Genomic DNA, 15,418 nt, shown 5'->3' with positions numbered 1-15,418 from the left:
CCAGGATGATCCCCCTCCCCCCAACAAAACAATGCAGCAGACCGTTGATACTTTAATGGGAGTGGGACAACTTGATTTCAAAACTAAGCATTCATGCTTTTACCACAGCTAGTTGTGGATGCGCTAAGCAAAGTTGTGTCTCTTATGCTGGGAAATTATGAACATTTGGAAGTGCTAGTCAGTTTTTATCATTTACCATTCTGTTTCTATGCAAAGAGGTCCGGAAGCATGCTGCAGTCAACCCTTTCAATCATTTTGCATCATGATGGATGAAAGTGGCATTTTAAAAAGTTATCCTTATTAAGTACTTGCCAGTTATGACAGGCATGTTTAAATTTATATTGTTTTTTTCCAGGGGACCTTCATGGAATGTCAGCCTGATAGTACTATCTCGCACCGCTTTCACAAGAGTTGTGCATCTCATATGAATGGGTTGTCTTTCTGCCCGCATTGTGGTGAAGATACTATTCAAGCAAAAGAAGTTACCATAGCGAAAGCAGACACTACCTCTATGGTACCTCTCCCAACGCAGGAGAAGACTGTTGTTATGAATGGAAAAGCAGACACCACTACATCAAGGTAGGGCATCTTTGCTTAAATGATGATACTGCTACCGAAAGAATTGCAGGCACTATGAATTTTAATCGATTTATGTTGTGCACATTTGGATCACGGTGAGAACAAGTTAATGAGTACTGTTGAATTTTGCTTTTTAATTTTTTCAAGTTCCAGTTAAACTAATATTTGGGATAGAAACATTTTTTGCTTAGTAACTCTTGCTAAAATCCTTGGTGTGTTTTTTTTTGCCCTTGTTTACTTGTCTTTGTATTGTTTGGGCTCAGCTAAAGATTCCTGTGTCTTCTGAGATATATAATCGGGTTTTATGGGAAGGGTTTAGAATATATTGGCTGATTTTCACATCGAGTGCTCACATTGAGTTTCAAAGGTTTCTTTCAGTATTAATTCAACCAGAAAGTCAAGTAAAATTATTACCCCGGACCACTGTGATAAGATTATTTTTTAATTAAACGTTAGATGCTAATTCGGATATTCTTTTACCCTGTGTACATTTCCAATCAATACTTCACCATTTTGCAGAATGGTTAGCAACTAAAGGTGTTCGAAATAACTTTTAAACGACCCATTTCAAGTAAATCTGTTTTCCATTACAGCATTTATAATTCAGGTATATCATAAGATAGAATCCAACAAACATTTACACACACGCATATCTTCAACCATAGACTACTTAATCAAAATTGTAGAAGGATAAACATTTTATGCATAATGCAGCCCACGTTTCTTATGTTGCAGATGTACATTTTTTGGCCTTCATTATTTACCTAGAATTTTATTATATGGCTCATTATAATTTTAATTAAACATCTTAAAGATTACAAAATACTTGTGTTTTGATAGTCGGTTAGGTGCACAAAAAATACATCATCTGAATTACAGTTCCTAAATTTTATTAAGACTGTTTTTAAAACATTAAAAATGTTTTGAAAATTGCGGGCAATATCTTCCGGCTATTCATACCGGTGGGATCTTCGGGTCTCACTGATGGTGCACCCCTGCTGTCGTCTTCCGGCGGCATGGGGTGATTCAACAGGAAATCTCTTTCACAACAGCGGGACCAATGGCGGGTCTCCTTCCACCACCAAGAAACACGCCACGGGGAGGCCAGAGAATCTCACCCTCTATCTTCATATCTTATTATGGGCTGAATTCTCCATTTGGGGACTATGTTCTCCTGCTGGCGATGGAGCACTTCTGATTTGTTCTCGCAATTGGAGCAGGAAATCAGAGGCAATTCACTATCCCTTGACTTACAAATTGATGCGTGGTGGGAATTGCAAGGGATTCCCTTGCAGATTCTGCTATCGGGAGACACCCCCCCCCCCCCCCCCCCCCCCCCCCCCCCCCCCCCCCCCGACCAGAGACCCGTGATTACAGAGCAACGACCTGGAAGCTAGAGTACACTCCGCAACGGAGGATCTGGTGTCGAACCCATTAATAGGATGCAAATGGGTCAATTTGACCTATTTTCATCCTCCTGCTGGCTCGGGCCATGAACCTCGTGCCGCCGCCAGCGGGGGAACCAGAGCATCAGAAGGGCGCCGATCCTGTTTTTCTGGTGACACTGGATTCTCCGCCATATCAGGAACTCCACTACCAGCGGCGGGCAATGGAAAATCCAGCCCTATAGCTTTTTCAGTTGGATTCTTGCTATAATCTACTAACTGAGGAGGTCTGTCCACATCAGGAATTTTGTCCTGGCACAAATTCAGGAGTAGGGATAAAACTCCTGCCTCTGCGTGCCATTCACTCAAGTTTTAAATCTTTGCTGGACATTGCCATAACTTAATTTTAGCATTTAACTTACATTTTTTGTGTGCTTTTTATTATGCTCCTGTGAGATGTTTGGGAATATGTTTTGCTTTTAAGATACTGTTTAAAAGGGAGTTGCTCCTATTTATTTTGTCTTCTATATCTTGGATGTTCGATATAATTTTTAAACTTGATTTCTTGCCTCTTTAAACATTTTATAGGCTTGTCTGAGGGCAATGTTCAATTTCACCCATAATCTTGCTGAAAATGGGCAGCGGGGTAGCACAGTGGTTAGCACTGTTGCTTCAAAGCACCGGGGTCCTGGATTCAATTCCCGGCTTGGGTCACTGTCTGTATGGAGTCTGTACGTTCTCCTTGTATCTGCGTGGGTTCCCTCCGGGAGTTCCGGTTTCATCTCACAAGTCCCAAAAGACGTGCTTGTTAAGTGAATTGGATATTTTGAATTTTCCCACGGTGTACCTGAGCAGGCGCCGTAGTGTGGCGACTAGAGGATTTTCACTCTGGCTTCATTGCAATGTTCATGTAAGCCGACTCTAATAAAGATTATTATTATTATTAAATGAGTTGTCACTTGAGGACAGAATAACGTGAGGAGAAATAGTGAATATTTGGTGATCTTGGAGGTCGGTGGATGGGTCCAAAACAAAATCACGAAACAAATCCAGATTCTCGACTGAATTCTGTTTATTGGGCAGCATGTTCTTTTTAGAGTACTCAATTCATTTTTTCCAATTAAGGGGCAATTTAGCGTGGCCAATCCACCTACCCTGCACATCTTTGGGCTGTGGGGGCAAAACCCTCGCAAACATGGGGAACATGTGCAAACTCCACATGGACAGTGACCCAGAGCCAGGATCGAACCTGGGACCTCAGTGGCATGAGGCAACAGTGCTAACCACTGCCTCACCGTGCTGCCCTGCGCACCAAGTTCTTAAATGTAATTCATTTTTGTGTGAATAAACAGATATGTTTGACTTTACATCCAGTAACTTGAAGTCTGTTGGTGTTAGAATGATCATCTATAGTCAGCTAATATTGTTCAAACTATTTTTGTAGCAGTGCTCGGATGAAAATGTCCCATGAAAATAAGTCTGAGAGTGCTATCTCCAAAGTAGCTGATAGTTCAGATACCTCCAGCCTTTCTACCACATTGAAATCGGGAGCAGTCATATCAGTTGCAGGCCTGCCAACTGGGCCTGGGAAAGAGACTATGGAAAGTATTCTTATTGCACTTGATACAGAGAGGTAAGCATTCAAAAAGTAACAGTTTACAATATAACAAAGATTAATGAACAGCCTTTTCTTTTTGAAATAAGAAATAATAAAAATACTAATTTGGGAAAGGCAAACATCTAAAAATTCCAACAGAAAATGAATGTATTTACTTTCTCTTGACTTTCTGTGGACTCCATTACTTTTGAGTTGTTCAAGCAGGGCTCTGTCACTATAGCTCTGTAACTGAATGTCTTAAGGACTTGTAAGAGTGGCATATAGTGGTTCTCTTCCTTGAGGATAGGGCGGGGGAGTGGGCCTAGGTAGGGTGCTCTTTCAGAGGGTTGGTGTAGACTCTATGGGCCAAATGGCACAGTGGGATTCTATGTAGAGAGTCGACATGACCCATTCCTCTGGCACAGCTGGGATCTCAAATTTCAGGATCAAGGATGTATTCCCTTAATTGACTTCAACATGTTGGATCACCATGGCCTTCCTTGTGACTGTTCACAAAAAATTAATGCTGCATTTCTCAAAATAAGTTGCACTGGCGCGGATCTTCAAATTGCATTGGCGATGAACTTTGAGATGTTTGTCGCTGTTGCACGTAAGAACCCAGAAGATTTTATTGATTTGTGCACATGCAGAAGTTTCAAACTTCTAATGGGCGGAGATATGCTGCCTGCAGCCCTTCACGGTTTTCTTTGACATGGACCCTGTCATTGAACTTACCCAAAGATTTACTCCAGGAAATGCTGTTAATCACAGGGGTAGAACTCTAAATCTATCAACAGCAGAAGCTGAAACACGTACTTGAAACAATTAACACCCGTCCCGTCGTCCACCCAGCGCACAACCTTCACGTACATCCCCACTCTTTCACTCGGCCCTCAACCGTACAATCTCCTTCACTCAGCACCCAGTATCCACCCCAGCCCAAGCACCACCCCAGTGCCGCCAAACTAATCCACAACCACCACCCCCTTGTAAGAAACACTTGTCCACCGTTAATCCTTTCTGTAACATAAGACAAAATCAATGCATTCAGAGACCTAATGCATTTGAGACCAGCTGAGTCACTTTTAATCCATGACAAATAAAAAAATGTATTCAGTCACCTAATGCCTTTGGGAACAGCTATGTCCGTTTATAATCCATTGGGTAAACAAATAATTTTTAAAAAATCAATGCGCTCAGAAACCTAATGCACTTTCACATTTATTTCATTTGAAGTACTTTTATAATTCAGGTCCAAACTTTTTCATGTTTGCTTGCGTTAAAGGTTATGCAAGCTCATAAAAACAATTAAAAAGCTTTGAAAAAGTAATAATAATTTTTTTAAATGTGCAAGAACTTAAAAAACCCCACCATAAATTAACAAGCCTGCAGGAGCTTATGGGGCATTCCTTGTGCTGCTGACGTCAAAGGGACATGGCCTTGGTGCTTCTGCATCTTGCCACTAGGTCTTGTGACTGTCTTCATGGATATCTGCACCCTCAGTGGGACAAGGCGTTCCTAAAACTTCAGTTGTAAAAGGTAAGAGCACAGTTTTAATTGCGGTTAATGGTGAGGCCATGGCGCTTGCCACTGACACGAAGAACTAGGTCATTCGTGTTAATGTCTAAACATATTTGAAAATCTCCTTTCTTCGCTTGATGGATAAAAACCTCTCCCAATATAGCACTATGATGTGGAGATGCCGGCGTTGGACTGGGGTGAGCACAGTAAGAAGTTTTACAACACCAGATTAAAGTCCAAAACATTTGTTTCCTGTGTTAGTGTTTGAAACAAATCTGTTGGACTTTAACCTGGTGTTGTAAGAGTTCCTACAATATAGCACTAAGCATGCTGATAAAGCTCTAGGTGTGATTTCATGTCTCTGTTCAGAGTTTGCTTATTTGATCTGGTTCCCAACAGCTGGCATGCCATATCAACAAGGCAAAGGTGAGCACATCCACCCTCACCCCCGGTTGCAGCACTGGCGAGTCTGATACTCCGAAAATAGCCATCAGCAACATGACTTGGTTCCAGACTTTGAATTGGATCAGACTATGCTGAGCATAAGCGGACATAGAGTTGACCCTGTGAAGGGCCTCGCTCCAGACCTCATCATCCAGAACAAATTCACCTTTACTTCATTCAACGGAGCCAACTCCATTGATAGGATCTGGCCGTAAATGCAAAAAATTACCCGCCAAAGACAAAATCCTCTTCAACATGGAGGAGGGTGGTGCAAAAGGGAAATGGGGAAAAGCCTTGCATGAAAGATCGCGAATCTGAAAGTATCTGAACAGATTGGAGCCAAGGTGTTGAAATTTCTCCGACAACTTAAAGCTGGCAGGCCTTCCCTCAACGAACAGGTCCCCAAACCCTCCCAACCATGACCTAAACGTTGACTCCAAACCCGCTGGCAAAAAAAGGTGATTGTTACAGACAGGGGCCAGCAAAGACATGGGACAGAGTTTAAAATGCTGTGTGAACTGCTTCCAGATTCTCAGAGTGGACACCATTACTGGATTTGAAGAAAATTTTGCTGGAGAGGATGGCAGCGATTACCAATTTACCAATGCTAGAATTCTTTCAGGAACTCCCCTCCATTTGCCCCCATATGGAACCTGGATCACTAAACCACCCCAGTACCGTCTGAATATTGGCTTCCCAATAGTAAAATAATAAATTGGGTGAAGCCAAGCCTCCTGATTGCCAGTCTCTCTGGAAGAACGCCCATAGATCCTTGGGGTCTTACTGTCCACATAAATGAGGACATTAATTTATTAATCCTGACAAAGAAGGAATTGGGGAGAAAAGTGAGAAGACATTGAAAAAATAAATAAACACCTTGATTGTCTGGACCCAGCCCGCCAATGACAGGGGGAGGTTATCCCACTTCTGTAAGTCAGATTTGACCCCATTAACCAGTCTAGTATAATTTAATTTATGAAGCGAGGACCAATCGTGGGCCAACTGGATTCCAGATAACAAAAGTAGATCTGGCAAGGCAAAAAAGGTAACATCGCCAGAAAAGCACCCCGCTCCAGGAGGTTAACCGGGAAGTATTCGCTCTCATCCAAATTCAAATTAGACCCAGAGAAGGAGCCAAAGCTCCCAAGTAGCTTTATTATCTCGTCTATAGTGGATACTGGGACCGTAATATAAAGAAGAAGGTCATCCGTGTACAAGGACACCCTATGCTACACCCCTCCCCAATTTATCCCCTTCTACTTACTGGAAGATCTAAGCGCTATGGCAAGTGGTTCTATTGCCAGAGCAAACAGAAGCAGAGACAATGGACATCCCTATCTCGTGCCCCTACTCCACAGAAAGTAGCCAGAATGTAAAGCATTTATGCAAACACCAGCTGTGTGGTCCCTATACAATAAACAAATCCAGGATATAAACTTTTGTCGAAATCCAAACCTGCCAAGAATCTCATACATACTCTCACCCCATCCTATCAAACACCTTTTCAGCGTATAGGGAAACAATCACCTCCAGTTCGGGCACTGTGGAGGGGGAGAGGACAACATTTAATAGGCGGCATATATTAGCCGACAATTGCCGACCCTAGACAAAGCCTGTCTAGTCTTCCGAGATCACCTCTGGGAGGCAGGGCTCCAACTGTAGTGCCAGCACTTTTGCAGGTAACCTAGCGTCCTCATTTACAAACTAAATAGGTCAGTATGACCCACACTCTATAGGGCCCTTGTTTTTCTAACGGATCAAGGAAATAGAGGCTTGCGCGAGCGTAAAGGGCATCGGACCCCTGGAAAAGCAGTCTTTAAACATACCTAAAATTAGAGATACCAATTTCTCCACAAACTTCTTTGGGCAGCATGGTGGTTAGCATAAATGCTTCACAGCTCCAGGGTCCCAGGTTCGATTCCCGGCTGGGTCACTGTCTGTGTGGAGTCTGCACCTCCTCCCCGTGTGTGCGTGGGTTTCCTCCGGGTGCTCCGGTTTCCTCCCACAGTCCAAAGGTGTGCGGGTTAGGTGGATTGGCCATGCTAAATTGCCCGTAGTGTCCTAAAAAAGTAAGGTTAAGGGCGGGTATGGGGGGGATACGTGGGTTTGAGTGGGGTGATCATTGCTCGGCACAGCATTGAGGGCCGAAGGGCCTGTTCTGTGCTGTACTGTTCTATGTTCTAAAACTTGAATGATGAAATCATCAAGGCCAGTAACTTTACCCGTTTGTATCAGCATTTCATAATTTCCTTTGGGCCTAATTGGGATTCCTACTCTTCACGACTGTCCTCCATTACTGGAACGGATAATCCATCCAAAAAAATTAGCCATGGCCGAACTCCACTGAGGGCTGCGATCTATAAAGATTCCAATAAAACAACTCAAAAGCCACATTGACCTGAGGCATGGCGGAAACCAGACTTCCACTCTAGTCCTGTACGTGTACAATCTCCCAGGAAGCCGCCTGCCATCTTAGCTGGTGAGCTAAGATTCGATTGGCCTTCTGCCCGTGTCCAGAACATACACACCTCGAATGTCATAGCTGGCCCATCACTTTATCCGTTGATCACAATTCAAATTGTTTCTGCAGCTCTTTCCTACTTGCCTTGAACTCCGGGATTGGGGCAAGTGAGTACTGGTGGCCCACTTCCAGAATGGAGTCCGTCAGCCTCTGCCTTCTCTGTCTTTATCACGTGCATTTTGTAGGAAAGTATTTCTCTCCTGATGACCACCTTGAGGGCTTCATAAACGTAGACGGTGAAATAGGCTCACTTTTATTAAATTTAATATATTCCCCAATGGCGGTGGGCATGCGTTCATAAAATCTCTGTTCGCTAATAGAGTCATATCTAATCTCTAAGGCTAATGCTGGGAGGGACTTGATTCTAGTGCCAAATCAACAAAATGTGTTGCATGGTCTGAAATCACAATCGCCGAGTAACTCACTGCCTCCACAAACGGGAGGACGGACCTACCCACCACAAAAAAGTCAATACGTGAGTATACCTGGTGCACATGGGAGAAGAAAGAAAAATCTTTCTCACTTGGGTGCAAAAGGTGCTACGGATCCGCAAGTGAGTCTCATGCAGAAGCACCATGTCAGAATTTAAACTCTTCAGATGAGCAAATACCCTCGACCTTTTCATTGGGCCACTCAACCACTGGCATTACAGGTGACAAAACTAATTGGAGCCTCCCACCCCCACCCGCGATCTGGAGTCGGCCATTTCCACCAAGAGGGATTATCCAACAGTTACATTGAAAGCACGGCAACCAGGTCCAGCCAGGATGGCCACCAAACCCACTAACACGATTAAACAAAAAAATATGCAATTGCCGTCCGCAAACCGCCCCTACCCCCACCTCCTCATCTTCACCCTTGCCCTAGATGGGCTGAATGGCCTCCTTCTGCACTGTAGATTCTATGATATACCACTACACCCTAATAAGGATACAGAAAACATCAAGGTGAACATAAACAACTATGACCTTTTCCTACTAAACCTAACCCCGAACAGAACAAAAACACTAAGCTTATTATGTAAAACAGAACTATTATAATGAGCTGCAGTCACCCTCTTGGCACTGCTTTCATTAGCTAACACTTCGGTTAACAGGGCAGCTACCACCCAGAGTGAAGAAAAATGCTTCCAGAAGAACGAAACACAAGTATAAAAACCCCTTAAAACATAGAATTCCAACAGGGAGTTATGTATTTTCAAGACATAGATCAAAAACTCATATAAAACTAAACCCCAGACCCAAGCCCAACTTGTAAACCATTCAACCCCAACAAGAACAGTAAAAATGCAAACATGAACAAGGAACCCCAACGATTCCACATATCAACATGCCCATCCCCAATATCCAAAAACTGCAATCAACCCGCACCCAGCCCAGTCCAGCCAAGCCGCCGTCGCAAAGGAATCTGCCTCCCTGGCGCATCAAAAAAATGGTGTTTTCCCTCAAAAATCACACTCGGTCGCACCTGGTACACCACCTCAAACCGGACTTCACTTTTGTACACGACAACCATGTTACACAGCCTACGTCTTGGCAAGCTTCGCTCCCATATACTGGTAAAACCTGATGGTATAGCTTTTCCATTTGTAGTCACGATGCTCCCTTGCCCACCTCAGGACCCGCTCTTTTTCTTAGAAGCTGTGAAACTTTACGATTGCTGCTCGCAGTGGTTTGTTGGAACGGGGCTTCTGGTGAGCCCGATCCAGCTCGGAGGAGATGTGAGTCCACCCTTCCCAAAACATCTCTGCAAAATACTCTGTGGGTGTTGGGCCCTCCATCCCCTCTGGCAGCCCCACATTTTCGGATGTTTTGCATCCTGATTGATTTTCCAAATCATTCACCTTGGCCTTCATCGCATTATTCACATCGGCCATCCGAGACATCTCCCCTTCGGGCGAGGCAATCTGTACACTATATGCCTCGAAAGGTCCACCTCCATGCCTTGTATCGTGGCTCCATGTGCCTTTGGTCCTTCGTTGGTCCTCGCCAAAGGGCTCTGACATGGATTTGCGGAGGTCCCCCGACATAACCTGCTAGTGTTTGTCAAATTCTGTCGCCAAGGCGCTCGTAAGCATTACGGCCGTTAGTGGAGTGACCGGAGTCCCAGAGGCTGCCTCCACCATTTTTTCCACGGCGGGCCCCAAGAAACCTCCAATTATATCGCCGAACTATTTTCAGTTCCTTTTCCCTGGATTTTCTAGGCATTTTTCTAATGTAGGTACCTTATCCCATTTAATGTGTGGGTTTTTAAACAAAAATATCCCCTGGAACTGAGTGGAAAGAACCAAAAGTGTATTACTCTAGCAGGGGCTGCCTCGTGCACATCGTTCCCCTACATAATGCCACCAGAAGTCCCGAAAGGACTCTCCTTTAACGGTTGCCCAATTTCTTTGTTTGATAAAGCTCCTGGACTCTGCTCAATACTTCTCTATTATGATGAAGCATAGGTGGGATGGGGGTGTTAAAATGCATGGGCGGGATGCCATCCGCCCCGACCATGATGCAATTTCACAGTGGGCGGTCAGGGTTAGGGCTTCAGATAGGAAGCTCACACATGCCACTTCTAAGGCCCTTAATAGCTACTTAAAGAGCTTTGTCTGCCTAGCCACTGTTTTTAGGCTGGTGGGCACCAGTTGGAACAGGATGTGAAATAGAATTAGTTAACAACATCGATCTGGGGGGTTGGGGTGTCAGAGAGCTGTCGATAAATCTAATTGGCCAACAACACTCCACATGCTTCCAATCAGTGCTCAGTTGACTGTGAAATGGCAGCCCACTGTCAGAGTTGGCGGAGATGGGTTGCCATCCTGAAAATTCAGGTCTGGAAGTTTGACTCTGGGAAATATTTGGGCCAAAACCTATTTCCCATTACTCTGCCAGTGCATTTATGAAAGAATAGCTTGCGCTGCATTTCTTATTGAGATTTAATTTGTTTTGTTCAAATAGACCGAAGAAGTTGCGTTTTCACCCAAAGCAGTTATATATCTCCGCTAAGCAGGGAGAGATGCAGAAAGTGCTTTTAATGCTGGGTAAGTTTTCACATGTATATAAATGTGGAATAAAAACATATTTAAAATGAAAGGGAAAGGTTTTGTACATACCAGCTCTAAAGAAGTGGGTTTAATGGGCAGAATGGCTGCCTTTGTACACTTCTTTCATACGTCGTTAACCTACAGATGGAAATAAAAGCACTTCTATTTTATTTATTCATTTGCCCTTTAATTGGTTTCAAATCCGTAGAGAAACAGAAAATTGCTTGAGTACTTAATTTTTTCCTCTCATCTTTACTCTAGTTGATGGGATTGATCCTAACTTTAGAGCTGAACACCAGAATAAGCGGACACCTCTCCATGCAGCTGCTGAGATAGGCCACGTGGAAATTTGCCACATGCTTGTACAGGTTAAAATGGTTTTATTTTGTTGGCTTTCAACCTTATTTATATTATGTCTTGTTTGTGCTCTACCTAAATAATTTTGCAATTTAAAAAAACACCTCCATAAATTCAGTACTACATTAAGTCGGCATTACAGCCGAGCCTATAATGTTGTAAATCACCCTTTTTTAAATCTTGGACTGTGTACTCGCAGGCAAGATAGCATTTATTGCTTATTCATTGTTGCCCATTAGAAGATGGCGATGGGTTGTCTTCTTGAATTGCAGAAGTCTGTGTGGTGAATTTTGCCCTGGTTTATCTTTTATCTATTTTCATTTAAAAATACATTGTTGCAAATAGTTGAGTGGAGAAAGATGTTTTTTTTTGAGTTGTGTAGTTGTCTTTCTGATTATAAGGAAGCAAACCATTACAATTTTCACCAGAAAACTGAGCAGAATTTTAACCATAATGATAAAATTGTTTCAGTTGGTGTATCATAAAGACATTTGGCCTCTTTTGCAGGCTGGTGCTAATCTAGATACCTGTGATGATGATCAGAGGACCCCGCTGATGGAAGCAGCAGAGAACAACCAACTTGAAACAGTAAAATACCTCTTGAAGGCAGGCGCACTGGCAGATCACAAGGTTAGAGTGAAAGTGAAGGTTTTCATAAGTTTTAATGTTCATGGATTTCTTGCCGTATCCCCTCACTTAAATTTTGAACCAAAGTATTGCACTGGCTTCTGGTACTGTCTTTTCACCCCTGTGATGTTGTTTGGGAGTCGGGTGTAAACTCAAAGTCACTGACACGTTTCGATGTCTCACTTCTTTATTTTGTGGAGAACATGCTATCCATAATTTAGAACCTAATTTAGAAAGGCCCACCAATGGCTGTTGAGGGGAAATAGAAGGGGTATGCCTTTCTACAGCTAAAATTGAAGCACACTAATAAAGGGACTTTTTTCTGTATTTTACTACCTGAAAGAATTGCACTTCCCAATACCGGATTTACAAAATGCTTCTAAATTTCTAAATTTATGACAGCCTGCTGAGCTCCTTGATCTAGAATCCCAAGAACAGAATCTGCTAACTTGTTCAGCCCCCTCTTTGTCCACTCTTATTGATTCCTTGCTGCTATCCGTTGGTTCTGTTTTCTTGGTTTCCTACTCACTGAATTATTATTAAATAAACTCAGCTATTGTGTCATGGCCATCCTTTAGATGGGATGCCATGAGTAGTGCAGTTACACCAAGGATATCCTTGGTTGGAAAAAGAAGCAAAATACCAGAAATGTAACTATTTGATTGCCGTGCACCACAGTTCACGCAAGACACAAATGGGAATGATTTCAAAGTCTTAAGCTTCACATCGCATGGTGAGCTTGCTGCCTTGTGAGTACTTCACGTTATCCATTAGCTATGCAATAAATAGCATTGTATCTCTAGGGTCTACTTATATAATTTGAAAATTTGTAGGGCTGTGCACAGGTTAAGTTATAATTCATTGATAATAAATCATCCTGGAGGACTTCCTATAACTAACATGCTAACAAAAATAATCTGTATCCTATGAAGCTGTGGTACGAATTTTTGTTCCATCAGCATGCTCTTCCAACTGGCCATATAATACCTTTTGGTATATTTGGTGCAAATATTTGGCAAAATTTGAAAATGTCTCATACATTTCGCGGTGAGCGTGGTTTATGTTATTCTATTTTTCTCAATGGGAAAGAATAAAATAGAAGATTCCTATTCCAGTGATAATTTCTTATAAAACTAAGCTCAAAAATTACAGCGAGTAAGGCTTTCAATGGATTGTGCCAAGGCCAGCATTTGGTGCTCATACTTAATTGAGAAGGTGGTGGTGAGCTGCTTTCTTTTAATTGCTGCTGTCCATCGAACATAAGGACATTGATAAAGCTGTTATGAAGAGAGTGCCAGGATTTTGACCCTTTGCCAATGAAGGATTTACAATATAGTTCCAACTCGTGATGATGTATGGCTTGGAGGGAATCTGGCAGATGGTGTTCCCATTTGTCTGCTGCCCTTGGTCTTCATGGTGGTGTTCTTCATGGTGGTAAAGGTTTTGGGTTTGGAACATCCTGTTGACCGTGGCGAGTTGCAGTGCCTCTTGTATATGTACATACAGCTGCCACAGGTTCACTAATGTCCTTGAGGGAAGAAAACCTGCCACCCTTACCTAGTCTGGCCTACATGCGACTCCAGACCCACAGCAATGTGGCTAACTTAACTGCCCTCTCAAGGGCAGTTGGGGATGGGCAATAAATGCTGGCCCACGTCCTCTGAACGAATTAAACAAAACTGCATCGGTGGTTGACATAGTGAATGTATAGCTGGTGTGTTTTGTCCTGGAGGTGTCGAGCTTCTTGAATGCTGTTGGAGCTGCACTCATCCAGGTAAGTGGAGAGACAGTTCCTTCAATGGGCTTGTGGGAAGATGATAAGGATGATCAACACCTAGTCTGGACCGAAGGACCTGGCAACAGGGATGCAAAAGTTGCAATTACATCACAAGAATGGCCCATGTCAGTGAATGCATCTTGATATGACATGAAAACCACCACATTACCAATTTCTGTGCTGCAATGCATCACAGCCCCATCACTCACCCAGCAGCATGTTTTGTTACTCGGGGCTCTCATCTAATATCCAGATAATCCACCTTGCCCGTATACAGCTACTAATGCAGCCAGCCTCAGACCCACCCCTTAGTGCCTCCACATACCTCCACCTGGTCAGCTATGACAGGCACATCACCAAAATATAAGTAGCACTTAGCTACCCTACTGCTGAAATTCTGCTGTCTCTCTTATAACACTAGGTGGTGCACAATAGAAAAGGAGAATAGCAGGACTGGCAGGGGGCAAGGACCCCTGAATCTCGTGAGCCTGATGAAGGAGATGGTTTTCTGCATTGTGGGACTAGCTGTTTCAGGACCTGCCGTATCCAGTGTCACAAATCATTGAGGATAATGGCCTATACCCCTTCTTAATTCCTAGCATGGCCTTCATCCTGATCCCTAGCATGATGAGAAAATGGGTTGTGGGCCTCTTGCTTTCCACCCCTACCAGTTTCCTACAAGAGCCTTCCATTTCTCAGTTTCTCTTTTCAGGCAAACGAAAAGTTGCACCTGCAGCTTGATGGAAGCAAGATAACGGTATAGCAGTGATCAAGAGGCCTCTTCATGTGATCGGACACTTACAGACTCGGACATTGGCACTGCACCTTCCTTGAGGTCTAGCATAGATTGGAATCAGCTTATTGTGTGTGATCAGGCATGAGTGTGCTGCAAGCAGATGTGATTATGAGAAGGTTTATTTCCCAGCTCACTATTCTGCTGCAGAGGACTCAGCTAAGGAACTCGATGGGGAGGCATGCAAGAGAGCTCTGAATGGGCATGCATACTAAGATGAGAGGTGTATTGGTTGGCAAGCCAGGCAGCCTCCTGTCACTGTCAAGGAGCATGGCTAAATTTTGGCAGAGGTTCTCATGCAAAGTTTGCCTTCCCCACCACCTCTGCTCAATTTCCCCGTTGTACCGCAGACGCAGGGGCACCAGCAATACTTGCCCTGTAACAGTTGTAGCCTTTGTACATGCTGTTTACCATCCCTGTGAGGATGCGAGTCTCTGAAAAATCACCCAAAACACCTCCAGGACACTCTTGAATAATCTCTGAAAGTGCTCTAATGTTCTACAGATTTTATTATAGTGCCTGGTTTTGTAAAACGTGCTCCTGCAAAACCCATCTTGCTGCTCATGCTCTTTTCAGGAGTAGACAATGAAGGCCTACATTATCCAATTTTGGTACCCTGCTATCCAGTCAAGTTGAGCTGTGTGATGTCAGGATAGCACCAATTCAATATGTTTGTGCGCATGCAGGGGACTCAGTTGTGTTAACCCAAAACAATTAAGTATGCCATGCAGGTAGTCGCCCATGGCACTCTTGCCACAAGGGAAGCAAGGTAGGCTTGTCTAG

At 43.5% G+C, this 15,418-nt stretch overlaps 1 protein-coding gene across 9 annotated transcripts in view; it reads left to right on the top strand.

Moving 5' to 3' along the window:
• ehmt1b (euchromatic histone-lysine N-methyltransferase 1b) overlaps positions 1–15,418 on the top strand; it is a 175,004-nt gene that overhangs the window by 110,966 nt on the left and 48,620 nt on the right. For 8 of the 9 annotated variants that reach the window (XM_038781535.1, XM_038781534.1, XM_038781533.1 and 5 more), the window contains 5 exons: positions 356–579; positions 3,409–3,597; positions 10,996–11,078; positions 11,343–11,449; positions 11,946–12,068. In XM_038781535.1, coding sequence (XP_038637463.1) covers positions 356–579; positions 3,409–3,597; positions 10,996–11,078; positions 11,343–11,449; positions 11,946–12,068 — 726 coding nt within the window. The remainder of the gene's footprint in view (positions 1–355; positions 580–3,408; positions 3,598–10,995; positions 11,079–11,342; positions 11,450–11,945; positions 12,069–15,418) is intronic. The other variant, XM_038781529.1, reaches the window with a different exon arrangement.

Source organism: Scyliorhinus canicula, chromosome 21 (assembly GCF_902713615.1).
Source record: "Scyliorhinus canicula chromosome 21, sScyCan1.1, whole genome shotgun sequence".
NCBI lineage: Eukaryota > Metazoa > Chordata > Chondrichthyes > Carcharhiniformes > Scyliorhinidae > Scyliorhinus > Scyliorhinus canicula.
This window is presented reverse-complemented; position numbering and strand designations above follow the sequence as displayed.